We start from the raw sequence: 21164 nt of genomic DNA, 5'->3' as shown, positions 1-21164 counted from the left end.
CATCATAGGCTTCCTGAAAACATTAAGGTCTTTTCTACTGCTCAGACGGCCTGCTGTAGACCCTTTTGTGCCATGAAGAAAGAGAGAGAATGGGGATGCATTGAAAAGGAGGGAAGAAGAGGAGGGAAAGGGTGACACATCGACGGAGGAAGAAGCCAACTGTTGCTCACATAATGCTCACTGATAGACATATACTCTGAGCCAGAGAGCTTTTTTGGAGGGGCTTTGGGATTCATATGTGCCGGGCGACTTAGGCTTTATTCACACCAAGAAAAGAAAATCACATCTTTACCCTCATGTGACCCAGAACTAATATGTTTCTTTGCAACAGAATAGATGTGATCCAGGGTGCATTAGGCTAAAAATCAACTTGTCTTTTCCTGTACACATGCAGCCTCAGAATAAGATTGTGTTCCCGCTGTGACCTAAAATCCTATTTCATTGCTACACAGCTTTGGCAACAACTTAATCTTTTCTAAACGCAGACTTATTTGGACTCAATGAAGACGCAGCACTCCAGACCTGATGGCTTGTGATTTAAGTCTTGAATCGTGACCGCTTTTAAATGAAAGCTTGCTGCTGATGCACTCCTTGTTTAAAAGTTAACATTGATATTTATGGTTTGAAATGTCTGCATTTAAATCAATAAGGTCGTAAGATATTGTTGCTTGTGATGCTGATGGCTCAGAGTTAACTGGAAGAGATGTGGGGTTGCTTGGCAGAGTAGGAGAGATGTAGCTTGCTCGTTATTACCCCATCCTGCCAAAATCCAGACGTGCTGGCTCTGAGCAGCTGGATATTTTCTCCACCTCATCCATCACCAGTGTGGTTGAAACACAGTTGACCAGATTTTACACTGAGAGCAAACAGAAGATAATAAGTTTCCCTGTTTCTCTTTTGCTATCAGCCCGTTAACCTCATGCCGAGCTCAACATGGGGCTATCTGTGTGTTTCCAATTTTCTGCATATAATCACAATGCTTATTACCTCAGGTACTGAAGCCATTTCTCAGAATAAACAAAGTACATGTTCATCCTAATTTATTTTTCTTATGCAGTAACAAATCTAAAATCTGTCTGAAATATCTATTTCATAATTAGCTGCTGCAGTATTTCATGAAAGTGTCACTCAAACATAATTATGTAAATCTAAATCACAGCAGATAGAGACATCATGAGACATCATTGATAAGTGAATGAATTGGCAGCACAAGGCTGGTTAGGGACTTGGAAGGGGGACTTTGCTCAAAATGCTTCTCTCTCACACATGTACAGTCTCAGAGAGGGCTGGTCTCTGTTGCTCGATTGAATTTGGCCTTTGTTTCAACCCCATTTGGAATATGAGCAGCGTTAATGAAACTTAAAGTGTGGCTCTGGATCGGCGATGGAGCAACTATTGTTATAAAAGAGCCCCTAAGTGTCTCAGAGGGATCTCTCACTTTGGCTGAATGTGATATTTTTTCCATTTTAATTTTCACTTTTAAACATGTTAATCTACTGGAGGTCATGAGCTGTTAATTAGAAAACACCTGGCACTGCTTTCTAACTTTCAAAGGCAGCTTGAGCATAAATGTGTCTTTAAGAATTTATGTTTTCAATTTGTGTATGTTTTTTGTTCATGTTTTTATTCTTTGTGCTGTTTATGGCTTAGGACTTGGCCTAAAATGTGTCGTTGGTATAGCTCAAAGTCCCACATCACTACCACTTTGCTAAGCTAAGTTACCCAAGGCTATTTCTTCAGGTCATCTCCAATTCCTCTGCAGGACAGATGGAGACTGTTCTCCCTTGAAAAATGACCACATCAGACGTTTGCACAAGCAGCTTATTATGACTCATATTTACGTTTTATCATCAGGCGGCACTCTCAAGTGGCTGTAATAATTAATTCGGAAGTTATGTAACCAGAAACCTAGATAGTCTCTGTATGGTGAGCGAGATGGGTAGAGGATTGGCCCACCAAACAGTTCTATGACCCAGCATACCGGTGTTTCTGTCCTCCTTAAGAACAAAGAGGCGACGTTTTTATAAACTTTAGGTAACAAACACAATTATGTCCTGTTTGTAATTATGTCATGTACTAGTGCATGGAAGTGAAGTAATGCAACAAATGTACTGATTTTAACCAAAACCACAATCTTTTTCTAAACTTAACCAAGTACTTTTGGTGTCAACAAAACCTTAGTAAACGCTCCTGTAGGTCATTTTAAAGGCTAACTTTAGCTAAGTACAAAGACTAGAAACAAGGGGACACCTCTAAGCTCATCAATTAGTTTGCTGCAGAGTTGTTAACACTGTAACTTTGTATAGAGCTTTGTGTACTGAGCTGCAGTTAACAGGTTAAATCAGCAACAGAGTGAACTTACTGAAACTGCAGCTAAGCTCACGTCTCTCTGGGATTGTACTTGAATACCAGTGCTTTGAGCTAAATGCTCCATTCAGCATGTTAACAGGCTTGCTATGACGTTAACATGCTGTTGTTTAGCAGGTGTAATGATCACCTTGTTCACCGACTTTAGAATTCTAGTGTACACAAAGTATAACTATGGCTGAAGGGAATGTCATTGGTTTATGACAAAAATCTTACAAAACTCAAGAATTAGACAAATTATTTCCTGGCAATGCACTCGATTCACTCAAAAGTGAACAGATTACAGACACTTTGATTATGACTTTTGGTTATTTCAAACAATTGATCAAAATTGCTACATCTTCATAAGCAGATGTACAAAATGCTTGATTTGAAGAAGGGGATACTTCAAACTTCTAATCAGTGTTGCAGCAGTTACACTTTGCGTGCGTACATGGGAAGTTGGGAGCCTGACGGATTTAAGCAATCCTGGTATTGTAGACTCAAAAGCCTCAGACCAGGTGATTGTTTGCAAAGCCGTGACACACTGCTACTTTCTTCCCCAGGCTGTTGGCCAAAATAAAAATCGGCCCAGCTGACCTGGTTACAAGTACAATTGAGACACTTTGCTTTCTTTTTCGTGCAGTTACTTTGTTATTTTTCCCCATCATGGCTTCTTCATCATCCTTGATCCCTCCACCATCCCAGATTTATCTTTTCAAGCTGTTTATTGATTTATTCTCATCAGTTAACAGCAGTAACATTGCAATTACATACAAGTTAATGAGGTGTTTGAAAAAACAATAACAGTGTGGAACCTGAATTGCTGCAATTTATTGTAAATGGTGGAAGAATGAAGATAATTAACTTTGGGAAGTTTTTCATTAAAACAATCTAAAAAAAACAATTAGAATTAAAAGATCTGCAGTTCAGATTCCTAAATGGGGAGTTGTATTGTCACTTTTCTTTTTGCTTTTGATTTGCAGAAAAATGGACCCTGACATATTATTATTTTTTATAACATTATTTTTCATGATATTTATGATATTAAGTGGTGCATCAATGCATAAGTACCAGTTTACTGTTGGAGCTGGCTGAACTGGGGCTGGGATTGAACTACTTTACATAACGTTAGGTAAGTTAGAGCGGTGGTTCCCAACCTTTAGGGTCTGGGTCCCGCTCAAAGTTAAATCTAAAAAGCAGTCAATGACAAGAAGAAAAAAACTTCTGCTCCACAAATCTATTTTCATATTTCTTTGGGGGGGAGGCTTATCTGTAATCTTTGCATTTGTCTAAAGTATTTGATTTTACCTTTTTGGGGTGTCAAACCAAGTATAAAATAGTATAACATGGATATATTCCAATAAAGTCCAGTTGATTAGATGAACTAAGATACTGTCCTCAACTGATTGTTGATGTACAGTACACATACTGACTGACTGACTGACTTACCGCTCTAGTATTTACATTTGGGAATATGGATAAAATACAGAAATCATATTTTAAACATTTCAAAATCTTTTCAGTCTCATTGTTTCACATATTAAATTTGGAATTCTATTTCATATGAAAAAAAAAAAGTAGTTGAATAATTCTTCAGATGGAGGAAAACAAAGAGAAAACAAGCCCTTTGGTTTGGGTGTATCCAGAGATGTATCAAGACCAGCACAGCAGGCCACAAGAGGCCCGGCTCTATGATACTTTCTCTAAGGGTGAGTAAACAAAGATTTATTGAAAGAGCATTATTCGCAGCACACACACAAATATGAACACAGAAGGACTTGGCAAATAACTCCTCTGGTGTGGCAAAGTAGAATAAAGTTCTGCAAACTGCACCTGGTGGAAGGATTATTCTGATTCTTCTTCTCTCAGTTTCCATTTCCTCCAGACACTCTTCACCACCTGGCGTCTATCCAAATGGCTCAGTGACGCCGCTGGGGTGTCCGTGGCTTTGCCCAAGGGAAAATATCTATTATCCCCCGTCCTTGTTTTTCTTGCCTGGCAGAGGAAAAAACCCTGAACGATTCAGGGATTTCACCTCTACTCTGATAAAGGTTATCTTGGCAATTTAGTGCTGGCGATATCGCATTATGGAGAGAGTTATGAGGCGGAAATCAAATTTTGCTCCCAGTTACTCTGAGGAGAGGGAGGATGAAAGGTGTATTGGACTGCACAGTAATGATAAGGTAGAAAGTGTTGTGTGTTTGTGCATGCAAGGATGAGTGAGAGGGCATATATTTTTTTGTTAGTGGAAACTGCTTTTTACAAAATTGCACTGCAGCCTCATAGTGTTGAAAGGGCCCAAAGCCAATCTGCTTAACTGACATTTTAAATCCTGCTAATACATTTTAGAACTGCTAGCTGGGCTTTGCAAGTTGCTTTATGCCAACTGCAGCAGCCTGAGAGATAAACAGTCAGTGTGTTTTTGCCTAAATATTTTATTTTAGATGCATAAACCACAACGTTGGATAAACCATAACCATAAATCTGAGGGTGCGGAGGAAGACAGGGTGAGCTGAAATAAGCGTCACAAATCTGAGTCATAACTCAGTCTAATCTTAACATATTCTAAGATTCATTACATTACATGTCATTTAGCTGACACTTTTACCCAAAGTGACTTCCAAATGAATGCTTTCAACATTGAAGGTGCAAACCTCACACAACAAGTACTAAGTGCAAGTACATTAACTTCACAGAAGCAAAACTGCAAAGAGCCATATGAAAATGTAGCTTTAAGAATATATATATATATATATATATATATATATATATATAGATGTGTGTGTGTACAGTATATCATTTTATTTTATATATTTACACATTTTATCCAAGGTGCAGTTGGAAGAGCCTTTTTTAGCCTTCGGTGATCCGTAGGCTTTCGGCCATCCAGATGTAAATAGGGAGCTCATTCCACCGTTTAGGAGCCAGGACAGCAAACAGTCGGGATTTCATTGATCAGTTGTCCCTAGCTGTGAGGAGTGGGCACATTTAAATTCACTTCCACTTTCGAAAGTATAGCCTTTTTTCCAATATGAGAGTAAGCATCCATAGATCCACTTATAAAAAAATAAAAAACCAACACACTCTTTAGAACTCCAGAACTGTCCTCAAATTATTTTAAGTTTGCTTCAGTATCAAAGAAATCCAGGGGTAGTTTTCTATACATCCATGGGGGAAATATAAACAGGAAGTGCTAACGCCTATATTTAACACACTTTTAATAGGTAATATTTGCAAAACGTAACATTAATACTCATTGGTAGGCTCACAAGCTCAAACAAGTGTGTGCGGCTTGCCTGTTGTTTTTTGTTTCCGGTCTAGCTAGATCCGGTGTGGTGTTGTAGTTTTTTTAACGTTACTAGTTGTTGCAACAGCAAGTGAGAAAAAACTACAACGTTTGCTAGGCCAAAAAGAACGTTAATCTCATAATAAAAAAATTGACGCCCTTAACATGGGTTTGCGTTAATGCCGTTATTAACGCGTTTAACTGAAAGCACAAATTTTTCAGTTTTTGCACATGTAGTCAAAAAGGCGTGTTTGTCGGGGGGCCACAGTATCAGGCTTTGAAACCAGTTCCCTAATGAATCCACAGAGCAACATCCATTTACTCTGCAATATGGGAGGTTGTGTATAAGAAAAATAAAGTGCTGATAACTCAGTGAATTACACCTCTTTTCCTCATGAAAGAACAGGAAATTAGGGAAACACACTTCTATCAGGGCATCTGAGAGAACCTACAAATCACACCATCACATCACACCTCCTGTATTTGTCAGATGCATTATCACATTATTATATTCACAGTTTACCCAACTCCCTGGAGAGCAAAGAAAATATGCTGTTGCATACCTCATTCTGCCAAAAAGGTTGCCATGACAATGCGATTTCACTTTCCTTTTTCCTTTTCGTTTAAGTATATTCAACTCCTTTGTGTACAATTAATAAAATATCAACATTGCAACAGTTTTGCCCAAGGATATAATTTCAGCTGCTACTACATATGTGCCGCTTTATATTTTGTGGAACTGTTTTCCACATCAGTTTTTCCAATTCTAGAGAAGAGTGCACCCTGTTTTAACCTCTGGGGTAGTTGCTGGAAGCTTGGTGTACCACAGCAAATTGGATATGTGATGGTGCTCTTCTTATTGTTGAGGATTTAAAACTCTAGGAAACATTTTCATATTGGGGGGTAGTGTGAGGACATGTTATAGCAAAGTAACGGGGAATTAGGACAAAACTAGTTTCATTGTCTTAAACACACTCATTCACACAAAGAATGAACGCTTGATGATATTTCTGTTGTGTCTTCTCAAAATGGATGACCCGTTTTGATGTCACCTCATTCTACTGAGTCCTTAGTGCCGCACCGTACAGAAGAAAAAAATACGTATAAGTGTAGGAATACTGTGATTTCATCATTCCCATTGTATTGAGAAAGGGGGAGGGGGGGTGCATTGCCAATGTCCAAGCAGAAGAGGCCCAAATGCCCAACCTTCTGTGTGAAATGCACACTTTCTCTTATAAATGTGTTGTGTTCGAGCCCAAGCTGAGATAAACCTAATGACATCATGATTACAACATCAAGGTTATTTTCTCAAGTTGTGGTCATACCAGGACACAGCCCATTTTCGTCTCACACCATTGACAGAGATTTGACCGATGGGCCCCTTGTGCAGATCCTATTGTCCTGCACCAAGCATCCAAGGTACTAGTTACATGGATGTTCACTATGAGTTAGCCAGAGAGCCTTAGAACACTAAGCGTGTGGTAGTGTGCTCAACACCTACATATCAGCTCTAGTCTGAAGGTCCAATAACTTGACTGTAGCTAATTGGTAATGTATCAGAATTAGCCATTGGTTGTTTTTAGCTGTACTAGCATCTTTCTGTTTAATGTTCTAATTTGTGCAACTTCATCTCAAAGTGAGTGCCCTCCTTCGCCTTCAGCCTGCTAGTCCAGTACCTCTTATAATGATAGATGACGAAACGCTGTAGCAGTTAAAGCCCATCCTAATTAAAAGTACTTTAGCAAGCCTCCTCCACAGCAGAGGAGCTTCTCTGCAAGTCAAGAGTGCAAGAAATGGGATGCCTGGGTAGCTCACCTGTCATGCATCATAATAATTACAGCCCTAAACCTATGACAACATAAGGAGAAATGCAATCCACTCTCTGTATCTGGGATTTGTTTTTCTCACCATAATATGGTATTGGACCAAAATGGCACATCTTTATTCTCTATATTCGGCATCATAATGGAATGCAGAAGTACAGTAAAGTCAAAAGAGTTATAAAGTTGGAGGAAAGGGTCCCTAGTGAGTATCCAAGAAGTGACTGTGTACAGGGCCTCATGTCAATGGTTTACGTAGTTACCGCATTAACGGCGACAAGCGAGTGTTTGTGTTCTTGCGCGTAAAAGCCAACTCAGGTGTCAGTAGAAGAGATTACTGGTGCAGTAGAGTGTGAGCCTCGAACTCAAAGCTTTCTCTCTTTATTCTGCATGTCAGTAAGCACACACTATAATTTCAAGGGTAGAATCAAAAGGAAATAAGAACATTGTCGGAGGAAGTCTTGCTTTTTTTTCTTAAATAAAAGTCAAGATTCAGCCCCTCTCCCCACGCCAATCATTGCATACTATCCGTAACCAGGGAGATGTGGTATTATTTATTTGTGGCAGGGGAAATGCATCAGTCCTGGACTAGTCTCCTAAAGACATTAAGACTAAACGTTCATCTAATTTTATAATTAAATATAGTCATTTCTAATAGTTAATAGTCTTGAATTTAGTTTCTTTTACTTACATTACTTGTCAAGATGGACATTTGTGTGGTCTTCAGCCGAGTCAAGTTCTCACCCACCCAGAAAAAAGCATTGCCAGACGAGCCTCACTCAGTACGCATATCACGATCCGGAGCACCAACAGTAACTATTCTGTGATTCCCTTTTCTCCTCTCCAATTCTGCCAAGACCGTGCATGTTATGAGCATCCACTGAGAGGCTTCAGCGTAGCCATTGTGTACTGCATGTATTCTCTGTATTGTAATGAAAAGCAGAGGCAGCACAGAAGTCAACAAGAGTTGGAACAGAGTTAGTCTTCAAAGCCGTAAACTCCGTAGGGTCAAACTATTCATATTAGAGTGACATACAGAATAGAAAATAATGGATGTGAAGAGTGATGTGTCTATGTTCAGAAGTGGGATGAAACAGACTTTTCCAGTTAACTGATTTTGTGTGCAGAGGAGGTATTTATTTGCTCAATTAAATAGCACATGTCCTAGGATGTGACAATTCCATTTCTGCTGTTTTTTGTTCTTAAATGTAAAGTAATAACAGTGAAAAATCCAATTCATATTATTGAGGTCATTGCCCCAGACACTCTCTTGATCTGAGCCAGTGAGATATTCTTCTGTCTGTGGGCTCCAACTTCCAAATCAAACAATACCAGCCCATCAGTAGCCAAATAAACATTTTTCTAAGGCCCCATTCAAACTAGAAAACTTTTTTTTAAAGCAAAAGTTAAGTAGTTACAGAGCAGCTTTTGGTTTAATTTGGGTGAGCTCCAAAATCTGATCAAAACAGTCCTGGTTTGAACCTAGCAAGCAGGATTTACATGCAAAAAGGCAGGGTAATGTCTTTGCCAGTGTTTCCCAACAAGTAAGCTAAGCAGCCAACAGAGTTATGTTAGAATAGAATAACCACAGAACCATGAAATATGGATCATTACTTGGCGAGGATGCTGACTTTTTACCTGGGACATGTTGGCTTTAGCCTCAGTCTTTTAGAAACATAACATGTACGGCCATTAAGTGCATACTCAAACCCCCTTTTATAAGATCATTATATAAAACAAGTCAGATGGAAATATCCAAAAGTCAGCTAAGTACTATGGAACTCACATTGGATGTGAAACCTGGCTATCGGTCCATAAAGGTACAGATAGCACATAAATGAACTATTATTCGTTGCACCTGCGTCAGACACATTTTTGAATATATGTGGTTGTATGGTGCTACACCTGACAGCTGTAATGGTTCACTCATCAGGCTACAGGATCATATCGCAGCAATACAGCCGCTTGAGCTCCGTCTCAGCGTGTGTGCCAGCGAGGGAGAGGAGACGATGGACTTTAAGACTCTGTCCCTTTTTACAAAGCTATTTCAAACAGTTTTGCAGTTTCTGCTTGACAATCCAGACACAGTTCATATCCTGCAGCAGCAGGGGGTTTGGGGTTTCATTTCAATTTTCTTATCTTTTCTTTACGTGCAGAGAGGGCATTGTGCCGGGCTCAGCGGGAGTGAGATTCATTGTTCAGGTATTCGGGGAGACGAATAGAAAGGGCATTGCTTGTGGCGCAGGACAAAAAAAACTTTTTTAGAATTGCTGTAACTCAGCCATCATTAAATATTCAATTTTCAGGCCTTGCTGGCTCCACAATAAACAGACATTCATCACGGTTGATTCAGTAGCCTGAGAGATGGCTGGGCGAGTGTAAATGACTGATGAACTGCGGAATCCAAGCTAAATTCAATTAAGTGGCCTTTTATTGTAAAAGGGGGATTGACAAATCTTCTGGGGACAAGATAGGTGAAATAATGTTATTGTCTGTCAACAAGCTATTAATTTGGAAATTGCTACAAATACATTAATCTTCACACAATGTGCAGCATTTATCTAGTGAATACAAATGCTAAAGGTGTCTTAATTTAGTAGTCATAAGGTATTCCTAACTTTGGTGGGGCTGGTACACAGCATAACATACGGAGTCTTAGTGTTAGACATTCGCTCTTGATTGCACCCTGATCGAAACACAGATGTGATTGAAAGTGCACAGTGTGCCCTAAGTAGGAAGGGAAAATACCAGGTGTCTGTCCAGTGCAAGTTTCCTCCAACGTAACATGATCAGCAAGCAAAAATTAGAAGAAAATTAGCCATTGGCCTTTATTTTCACCCTTCACTCACACTTTTGCATTGCCACATACCTCATCAGCAAAAGTCTTTCTGCTAAAGATTCTTTCCAAAGTTGTTGCCATTGCATCACAGCACCACAGATGTGGTTAAAACTCAGTGTCTCAAACTTGTGTATCACGTAGAAATCCACCAGAGTCCTTTATGGGAGGAAATCGCTGAGACGAGAAGGAGCTGGAACAAAAGGGAACGTTGTGTGCTCTTGCAGATAATGCTCTTTATTCCTGTCTTTTGTTCCGGTAGTTCTCGTGCTAAAACTACACATTTAGTTTTTTGTTTCAATTGTCAGATGTCGCAACAAATGTCTTTTTTTTTTTCTTCTTCTCCATATCAAAGTCAAGATCTCGCAAATCAAATTCAAGGTTTAGCAAAAGTGATTGTTCAATAATAATTAAATTTTTTTGCCAATCAGATTTTGGAAAATAGCAAGAGAGAGGAGGTGATTTGTTGATGTTGTTGCTATTTATCTAATGTGGGCTTGAGCTTCTCGTTACACTGCCCCTATGAGTTTGCCATGCTCTGGATGCCATTGACGGACTTTATACACGGGTACATGCAAACGAAAACTTTTCTGAAAACTGACTGCTGTGCACGATGTTATTTTTTGAAAATGAAGAAGTTGAAATGTCCGTTTTTGAAAACAGCCGGCCACAAGTAAATGTAAAGGAAAGTACCTTCCTTCCCTTGCATTACTAAATCGTCCTGAGAAGAGGTTCAATCAGGCAACAAGAGAAAACACCTGTGTGGGTGTTGACCATCAACATAACATGGTTTCTTTACATCTAAAAGCCAGAATCCAAAAGTCTTCCTATAGCATGTTCCAGCTGCAACCATTTACCTTTTTCATTATTATTTGTAACACCATGAACAAATATAAAAACAAAAGCCCTAAAGGTAAAATGAACGGCAGCTGGTGAGACCGGAAAAACAAAAGGATGATAAATTGTTTAAAGAAAATGGGAAGTTAACTTGCCAAGTCTTGCTCTGAGTTGATGAAAGCCACTTCTCCCCATGGTGTTCTCACAGTCCTCACAAGCTCATAATTGTCTGGAAGTGATCAGACTCATGATTTCTAAAATGGAGGAGAGGGAGGAGAGACGTATCTAAGCTCTCATTTTCACTGACACTCTGCTCTTTTTGTCCATGTCCCAGACTGACTGAACAAAGGCTAATTGGTCTTTTTATTATTATTTTTTTTTTAGAAAAGGTCCCAATTTCATAGCTTTGACAGTGTGTTTGGAGCTTGACTCTTTGTGTGTGTGTGTGTGTGTGAGTGGACTTTTTTTTAACAGTGCACACTACCAGAGTACACTGACGTCTAGAATTTCATATCACACATCGTTCACATTGTCTTGTTTTTCCGTCTCCTCTTGGACTTGCAACACGTTAAGGTTTCCCATTGCCTGTGTTTTTTTATGTCTGCACATACTGTACATGTCTACTTTACTACTTCTTAACAGAACAAATTGTGTGTGGTAGTGTATTCTACCACCAGTCTTTATTAAACAATATTAGGAAACTTCCCAGATGATTGTCATGGACATTTAAACCTGACACTTGGAAGTGTCAAAATGAGCCTGTGTGTACTGCAGTCTGCAGTACCAGAGACCATCCACCACGGGGTGGTGCTTCCCCATTATTCACAACAGCTGAGAGTAGCATATTGGCTTGCTAATTAGTTGTATCAGTTGCCATGGATTGCTTTTAACCCTAGATCTATAGCAGCCTGGCAAAGAGCCTCTGATGTCCAGGGACGGCCAGTGCGATTAACATCCTGCCCTGTAAGTCAAAGGCAAGTCAGGTTGCATATGGTAAAGTACTCCAGGGCCCTTGAGAGAACAGCTCTTAAAGTAATTACTTACCGTATGTGTTACATCTCTATCAAACTGGCATCAAATACTTTTAAAATGATTGTCTTCTGTCGTATGTGGGTGAAAAAAACTAGTTAAATAATTCAAATTTAAAATATCTGCAGTTATAGTGGAGGAAAGTAACAAAGCGCATTTACACCTAACACTGTTCAAAGTTAATGTACCGATTATGCAAAATGGCCCCTTTTACGTTATAATATCTATGTTTTACCTTTGGATCATTGTTGTTACTGATTAAATAACATGCAAGCAGCATTTTAATGTTGTAGCTGATCAATGTGGAGCCAAATCCAACTGCTTAACATACTGTTGAGTAGTTTGATCTATATAAAATATTGTGTAAATTTATTGTGATGAAAAAATAATCTGTAAAATAACTATAGCTATTAAGTATAAGTATAAAGTACAAAATGCGTCTGAAATGTAGTAAAGTAAAAAGTAACGTAAAATGGAAATACTGAAGCAAAGAACACCTCAACATTTTACTACTCTCCTATATCACAGATTACACCACAGATATTTTAGTTAGACGTACAGAATACTTTTCTTTAAATATACAAAATGTAAAGAAGCTTAATAGTCCATATAAATGCCATTTCGAAGTCTAATGAAATGATATTTTTGGTTTATGTTGTTTTCATATTTGCAGCCTATGTGAAACTTGAACTATCCTAAAACTACCCCACCAGCATGAACTACTGTATTTCAGGGAAGTGATATGGAAAGTGCTACTTCAAAAACCGGTCACCACGATAAGAAGTTCTGGACTTTCGAAGGGCAGCCCTAGTAATTCTCGTACCACAGCAGTTGACCAGCAGAGTTTGGCCCCTCCAGTATCATTGATAAGACTGGGTGTGAATGGCTGCTCTCTGGCAGCCAATGGCTGAGCACCGGATGCGAGATATCCGCTGCAACAACAAGCGCTCTGTTCCCCTTCAGCTTGACGCCATTTACAGCCCAAATCCCAACCTCCTCTCCGGAAAGAGCAAAAAAAAAAAAAAAAAAACACACTCACACATGAGAAAAAATACCTACTCGCCAACCCTCTGAGCCTTGCGGATAAAACCCACCGAATTAATACTACTTCTGAGCTGGAGTTTTGTCTCTCATTTGTCCCTTTTTCCCCTCTCTATACTTCTTCTGCAAAAGTGAAGTGAAGTTGACACTCCGCTGGTGATTGATTGGGAAGTTTTCGTTTTAATGCCTCGTGCTCTTGCGCAAAACATGGGATTTACGTCTTAGCGCTGCCTTTTAATGAAAATGCGCTCCGGTTGGAAACTTTCTCAATGGATTTTACCCACGGCTTTCCAGACTGAGTTGTTGATGTATGGAATAAACACTCTTTCAAGTTGGATTTACTTCACCTAAACGGGAGCTAAAGGGTCGAAAGCACGGTGAGTGTAGCCTTTTACAAAACAAAAACTAAAACAATTGGTATTTCTTGTTTCATTACCATGCTTTAAGAAGTTTTAATCGTAGTTTTTTTGTTGGCATTTGTAGCCTCTTTTACAACTCCCCCTCTTCCTGTAGTTAATGTACGCTATTTGTATTTTAATAAGTATTCTCTTTAATTATGTGTTAATGTGTGGTAATCAGTGTATTTTACTGTTCCTCTTATCCCTCGGTGCTGCCACAGTGTGAAAGTGGGATTAATAAAGGATTTTGAATCTTGAAGATTGTGGTTTTGACATAGGCTGTCTCGCTTTTAACAGTGATTTGTGAGCTCATATGTGGCTATTTTTGATAAAGACTGATTCTCCTGTATCTAACATTAGATCATGACGTCTATGTGTCTAATGTAATTGTCCATCTCACTGCTGGTGTCTGCTTTTAATAGGCAATACTCGTGTCCAAGTCAGCACCTAGTGTTTGCATCTATGTGCATTTATGCATCCCGTTGCAAACAACATAGACTTTCTACTGAACCCATATTATACCATCTATCTTCTGCACAAATGTATCCTTGCAATATTAGAATAATCTGCCACACAGTGGAAAACGCTGCCTGGCCATATGTGAATCAGAAACAAAATGACTCATTGGATGTCTAGATTTACTGAGCCTTGTCATTTGTCAGGTTGTCAGTTTTTGCTTAAAGCTTTTTTTTTTTTTTTTTTTTAAATATCCCTAACCTCATTTTTAAGAGCTGATGCCATCAGTATGCTCTAGTTTACTTCCGTCAGCCCCCACACTTCACCCACCCACTGTAGCCAACATGGCTTGCAAACAGGCCCTTTGGGTGCATGAGGGGCCTCACATACCCCCCTAACAGGTTATCATTTGAGTGTGCCTGCAAGCTCTTCATTTGGAGCAAAAGAATCATAAATCCTGAAGGAGCCTCATGCATGCTCAATGCTTCAGTTCCCCACCCCCCACCACCCTTGAAGGCATCACTCACACTTTACATGGACTCTTTCATTCTCCTAACTTTTTGTTTTGTTTTATCTTGTCACTCATCATCTTTTGTAGTGTCACATTGTAAAATGGGTTAGAATGGGGAAGGTTGCTGGAGGCCATTTGGCATGGAACAAACAAAAGCTCTTCCTGTATTGTCATTGAAAGGGGGACCCTCACAACCCCAAAGATGGCATTTGAAAGCTAATTACCACAAGGAAGGAGAATTAAGGCCACTACTGTCAGTTTCTTAACTTTGATGTGATGTGTTGGTGAAAACAAGGCTGTGCATTTGAATATGTTAGCATATTGCCCTGTCACACTGTAGTTATCTAATATGTACTCCCTCCATACGGTAAATCAGTAAGATTATAATTGATCTGGGGCTGTGAGTGCTCATAGACTAGATAGCAGAATTATTGTTTAGGTTAGAAACTTAATATATAAACAGTGCGTGTGTGAATATATACAGACAAAGGGCAGTCAACAATAAAACTAAAGGTAATTTAGTAACCTTGTTCTGCCTACACTCACTCTTATAAGTAGATTTAATTTTCCATGCCTGTTATCTGTAGGACAATATTCGTTCTCCAGTAAACTACCCTACTTTCTCAGCTCTCAACAGAAGAATAAATGAACTTTGATCATCCTCACAGCCTGTGAGAATGTAGATATTGATCCATATAGATAATATATGACTTACTGAATGTAGAAAACAGGAAATACATATTGGCTACCATTTGACACAAGGTAATTACATTAAAAGTCTGACATGTGTGCAAAAACGATTCAAATGTTGTTTTGTCTGACTATTACTGGATTTTGGACTGTTGATCTACTTACTATCATGTATGGCAACAAACAGCTTGAAATTCTTACATTTCAGAAGCTGAAGCCCGTTAATTTTTCCCGTTGTTGCTTTAAAAAAAGACAAAAGATTATTTGGTTATCAAAATATTTGCAGATTAACTTTCTATTGATCGACTAATCTTTCCAGCTCTCGGATTATAGTCTTGATTTAGCCTACCTTTTCATACAATGCCAGAAAGTAGTAAAAGAAATGCCCCTCACAGTGTCCCAGAGCCCCGGTTGACATTTCATTGACCAACAGCCAAAACCTAAAGATATAAAGGATGGAAAGACAAACAACCAGGGTATGTTCATGTTAGTTGAACCAGGATATATTCCATTTAGTTAAGTTACATTTGTGGCAGTAAATCAATCAAAATGGTTGCACAGGGATATTCTTTTTCTTATTTTGAAAGTTCTTAGGGCAAACATTCAAGACAAAAGGAATTTAGGGAGAGTGATGCAACAGAGGTCCCCAGCCTGACTCAAACCAGGGACGATGCAGTTTTTGTTTGTCTTGAGCTGGAGGAGTTAACTGCAGATAAACTCTCTGTCAATCGACTCATTAATTCATCATCTTTCATCTTTCACCAATCCTTTCTCTCATTTTCCAAGTAAACATGCTGATTTATTTGTCTTGGTGAGGTTAGTCATTGTTGTTTCATGGGTGTGGAAACAGGAAGTTTGCATAAAGTACTGGCAGGGAAGCATCTACATTCAATAAAGATATCAGTTCATAAGCATGACACCTGGACCTGAAACACACTATGAAATTACATTCACTATGTAATCCAACGTCCATCTCTCTCCCCGACACTGTGATGTGTTTGTTAGGCCTTATTTCCATAGCGGTGCATGTACAGATATTGGTTTGGATTTGCATGTCATCATTTGCATGGCTTGTGACAGACGGGATATTAACTCTGTCTGTTTCTGTTACAGGACTTCAGATGTGTCCCATGCCAGCCAGAGTGACCCTTCAGTCCCGATATGGATTCCACAAGTCAGAACGACAGCGACGGGGGAGGAGGCACACCGGGCACGCCGCATGACCAAAGGAGACTGCAACCACGGCCTCCGCAAACCCAAGGTGGTTCGCCCGATCCTGGGTTGACCAACGGGACCCATACGCCGGTAGTGCTGTCTCTGGATCAGATCAGCATAACCGGTAGTAGTAATGAGTACACAGAAGGGCCCACAGTTGCCCAAATCTCTCCAGCCTCTCAGCACAGGAGACAGAAGAGTGACTTGATTACGTCACCCGGTCCACGGACCAGCGGGCCGCAGGAGACTGTCGAAGAGGGGCCCAATAATCTCCGTAACCTGCGTTCATTGACAGAGTATGGAAACACAAATACGTTCATCCCTTACAGGGAGGGCGCACTGTGGTCCTCCAGTGCAGAGGACACCCAGAGCAGCATCAGGACCAGCGTAGGGAGTACTTCGTCGGGCCAACGTCTCCTCAGCAGCCTGGCAGGCGGTAACCAGATAATCAGAACCCAGCCGAAACGCGCAGAGCTGAATTCAGAAGAGCTAAAGCCCCTAAGCGGTGAGAGCGTGTTGGCCACGCCAAGCAGAGGAAGTTACAAAAATCCCGGCACACACGGCAACAGGTGCGAGGACTGCGGCCGCTGCCGATGCCCAGAGTGCAGCCGCCCGCGGACGCTCCCTTCCTGCTGGATGTGCGGCCACCGGTGCGTGTGCTCGGCGCAGAGCGCGGTGGAGTACGGGACGTGCATCTGCTGCGTCAAGGGGCTTTTCTACCACTGCTCCAGCGACGATGAGGACACATGCGCCGACAAGCCCTTCTCGTGCTCCCAGTCTCACTGCTGCGTCCGCTGGGCAGCGGCGTCGCTCCTCGCCCTGCTCTTCCCCTGCCTCCTGTGCTACCTCCCGGCTAAAGGGTGTGTCGCCATGTGCCAGAGCTGCTACGACCGAGGCACAAGACCCGGCTGTCGGTGCAAGAACACAAACCCAATCCACTGTGAGGAGGTTGGCAAGCCAGCATAGTCAAAGATGGTGGTGTTACAAACGATGTTAAGAAGGATGAAAAGACTCCATGTTGACTGAACTGATAGATGGTCCTTTAGTTAAAAGGTTTGATTTAGAGAGCTAATGATGCTTGAGTTTTTTTGTGTGTGTTCCCCATCCAGATCTTCGTGCCTACCACATCTGGGCAGAAACATAGTCACATTTTGCCTTCAGTTGTCAACTTTTAATGCTCAGTTTACAAAACTGGAGGTGCATTCACTCACCCTAGCATTATGAGTTTCACTTCAAAAACAACAAAATAAGCGCTCCACATGTTAAACGGTATGAAGACATTTTCAACTACTGTTTTAATCCTGAAAAATAATTTCTTCACTCAAGTGCCCAGATATCGAGTTGTTGCTAGGACAGTCCAAATGTTTTTTTTTTTTTACATTTAATAAAACTTATATGCTAAGAACAGACTCCTATTAACTGTATGTAAAGTAGGACAAAAGGTATGTACATTAGAAAATGAGTTTGACAGATGTTTTATTTTTGTACATATAATAATACTTCAACTGTGAAAAGTTTTCTGCCATACCAGAGGCACCTTGATAAATCCACATTTATATGAATCAGTAAACAGTTCATTTATACAATGTTTGTACATTCACTGGAATGTATATCAATCATTTAATGTAATTTTACAAAGGAAAAGTCTTATCCCTTCTACTTGTAAATTGTACAGTGACCTTATATGAAAAATGTATTTTCTAATTCCAACATTGCTTAGTGTAAAGTTTAAAAAAATATATATTTATTTGAAGGTTTATTATTTTATAATTAAAAATATTTATTTTGAGGAAGCATTGTTAATGTGTCACATCTCTCGGGGGCTACTCTGTAGTCTCTGCCGATTCTGAGGTGGCCTGTAGGAGTGTCAACGCTGGATCAATAGTTCACCATGAATTAGAAGACAAATATATTAACGTTTGAAATTAAACAACCTTGAAGTCAGTGTTGTTCCTGTTTTTATTTTTGCATTGTGTACTCTTTAAAACATGTCCATTAGGGCTTTGAACAATCTGCCTTTTTTTCTGTTCTTCTGCGATACATGGCTGCCGATTTAGTTGGTATTGCAACTTTTATTTATCGCAGCTCTAGAAGTATTGCGATTCCATAGTATTGAGTATTGCAATTTACATTTATGTTTTAAGAAACAAAATATCATGAGACTAGTACTGTAAGTACTGTACATAACATGTATTTTCTGCTTTTGGTCAGAAAACTGATATGTAGTCACTCTCAGCGCAACCGTATGAACAGAAAATATTTAGGTGAATCATTGGTTAAAAATATGTATGTGTATATGTATTGTAGGAAAAGGAATCACTTAAAAAAAATCATCATACATGAGATTTTTGATTCATTTTTCTTCCACCCCTAATGTCCATTAAGTCACATTCAGACGATGGAGCATATAATAGATCTGACTCAGACATAGATATGACCATAATGTATTTCTAATCCACTATAAGAACATGTAAAGTGCCAGTTTTGTCTCGAGACTTTTCCGGCTGGTTAAAGCCAGACTTAAGCACAGTTTTTGACATTTTTAATTGAACCTCTGCACGAACATCTCAAGTACAGCTATCATCAACCCAGCTCTGCAACACAATCGCTCCACAATGTTTGAAGAGATCAAACAAGGACGCATTCATGTTTTTTCCTTGGGCCTTCTTAAGAAAAACATCTGGCTCTGGTAAAGCCATGTGTATAGGAATGTGCTCATGTGTCCATCTGTTTCCATGCTCTCCAGAAAATGCCGCTTGAAAATCATTTACCTTGTAAAATTCGGTCCTATCACTTCTTTTTAATCTTAAAAACCAAGCATCCCTTCTGTTGTTTTTGCAAATATACGTTCATGTAAGCCTACAATTACACTCTGGCCTGGCTTCAAATTCATTTGATACACTTTCCCCGGTATCCTGCAGATACCTTTTATTCCTCCCTTTTTTATCAAAGATTTGTTCAGGAATTCCTTGGTTTTGAATGTCCCTGCAGGCGAAACATAAGCCTGAAACATAAGCCCCTGACACTTGTTGACAGCATACGGACGTGTTTGCGGCACGGTATGCATTCAGAGCCATGATTGACACGCAGAGGCCCAACCTGCGCTCACTTGTTTGTTATTCATCCCCAGCCTTTGACTGACGGGGGGTGGGGGTTGTTTTACATAATTATCAACTTTCACCTATTTTACAGAATCAGTGGAGGAGATGAAAACATAACGGGCAGAATCCCATTAGAAACAGAAAAGGGAGAGTTGATCTTGTGTTTAATCTTTATCTTTCCAGTCGCATGCCTCCTCTCTCCCTCCATTGTCTCAGCTGTGAATGAGGAGGGAAGGGGTGGGTTTGGAGGAGGACGAGGAGGGTGGGTTGTTAGGAAGAGGGACAGCAAAGGGTTAAAAGCATCACTTTAAATGACAAAGACCTAACAGTTTACCCCCGTATTCAGCCCGGCATGCATTCATCCTGTTTTTAATAGTCAGGGGGTCATTTTGGCTCCCTAACGCTCCTCTCAGCTACCTGCTCCTACTTGGTATTCCCATAGGGAGATGGATGTCTTGTTGGGGAGGGGGTCAGTTGAATGTGTTGAAGAAAATATATCTGTTGGGACATGCAGTTATAAAGCAAACTAAGACATATTTACATGTGCTAATGAAAAAAAGTTAATGTCTTTACTTAAAACTCATTTCTCCACACACTGATCAATAACAGTGTTTTATTGCTACAAATTTGGTCTCTAAAGTCTACATCTCATCTGTAAGCAAAATGCTCACTGGCAAAAAATGGCACACCTCGTTCTTAAAGCACACAGGCACTGTGATTTTTTTCGGGTCCTTTTAGTTGCTGTCCCATGAATAGCTGGATAGCTTTAGTACACTTAGGAAAAGGTAAGCAGATGTTTACGGTGTGCATTACATCCCAAAAAATGGCTTCTGTAGCTTTTTGGACTGATCAGGAATATCTTAAGATACAGTATCATTTTAGAAGGCATAGGTTTAGAACCACTGTATTTCATACTGATACTACTTCTATGTTCAACTTTTATAATCTACTCGAGTCAAAAAACTATGCATGCACAGACTTACTCAACCAATGTACTGACAATAATGTAGTGCAGAAAAGGGTAAAAACAAGATACACGGAGAGACATTGTTTACCCGGCCGGCAGTCCCAGTGATTTGGCAGCAGAGAGTAGCAAGGGGAGGAGGGGATGTGAATTGGAGAAAAAAAAGAAAGAAAAAAGGCCCCAGAACAGCTCTCTTTGTTGGTTTTAGCCGCCGTGGCCCCTGCGGCTCATGGCGGCTGCGGGGCAGAGAGGCCTATTCACCCTGCTCACCAAGGCAGAACGCAGCACAGGAAGACAGGAAGGAAGCGAGGCTATTCTTCATAGACGCATTGTCTGTCTGTCTGATGGCCAGGCTTAAGCAATCAAACAGCCCTGTGAGAGAGGGAGGGAGGGAAAGAGAGGAAATACAGGCTGGTGAGAGAGACGTATGCCCCCTCTGAAAGCCATACTATAGATTATAAAATCATAAGATGTACTAAATGAACAGTATGTAGGGGCAAGTTGCCTTTTTGCCACCTTTCTAAGAAGAATGGTCTCACTGCTTTATGCACTGTTTGGTGGCAAGGCATCATAATGTACACATAATATAAGCTTATAACCATATGTACTGTATGTAAAACTTCATTCTGCA

General features: G+C 40.0%; 1 protein-coding gene and 1 long non-coding RNA gene across 2 annotated transcripts; one reads left to right on the top strand and one right to left on the bottom strand.

The window, feature by feature from the left end:
- The first annotated feature begins 13032 nt into the window (after window positions 1-13032).
- On the top strand, window positions 13033-18412 carry spry2 (sprouty RTK signaling antagonist 2). Its single transcript, XM_034865033.1, has 2 exons — window positions 13033-13575; window positions 16367-18412. Exon 2 carries the CDS (start codon window positions 16415-16417, stop codon window positions 17432-17434), a length of 1020 nt encoding a protein of 339 aa, XP_034720924.1. The 5' UTR covers window positions 13033-13575; window positions 16367-16414; the 3' UTR covers window positions 17435-18412.
- Window positions 18413-19407: 995 nt separating this feature from the next.
- On the bottom strand, window positions 19408-20306 carry LOC117939590. The gene is made up of 2 exons (XR_004655631.1): window positions 20241-20306; window positions 19408-19785 (listed from the first exon to the last, which is right to left on the bottom strand). It is a non-coding gene; the product is annotated as an uncharacterized LOC117939590 (long non-coding RNA).
- Between the last annotated feature and the right edge of the window lie 858 nt (window positions 20307-21164).

This window comes from Etheostoma cragini, chromosome 24, assembly GCF_013103735.1.
Source record: "Etheostoma cragini isolate CJK2018 chromosome 24, CSU_Ecrag_1.0, whole genome shotgun sequence".
Classification (NCBI taxonomy): Eukaryota; Metazoa; Chordata; class Actinopteri; order Perciformes; family Percidae; genus Etheostoma; species Etheostoma cragini.
This window is presented reverse-complemented; position numbering and strand designations above follow the sequence as displayed.

Bases quoted from the DNA above. Each gene is read 5' to 3' on its own strand.
- spry2 (XM_034865033.1), top strand. From the start codon at position 16,415: ATGGATTCCACAAGTCAGAACGACAGCGACGGGGGAGGAGGCACACCG.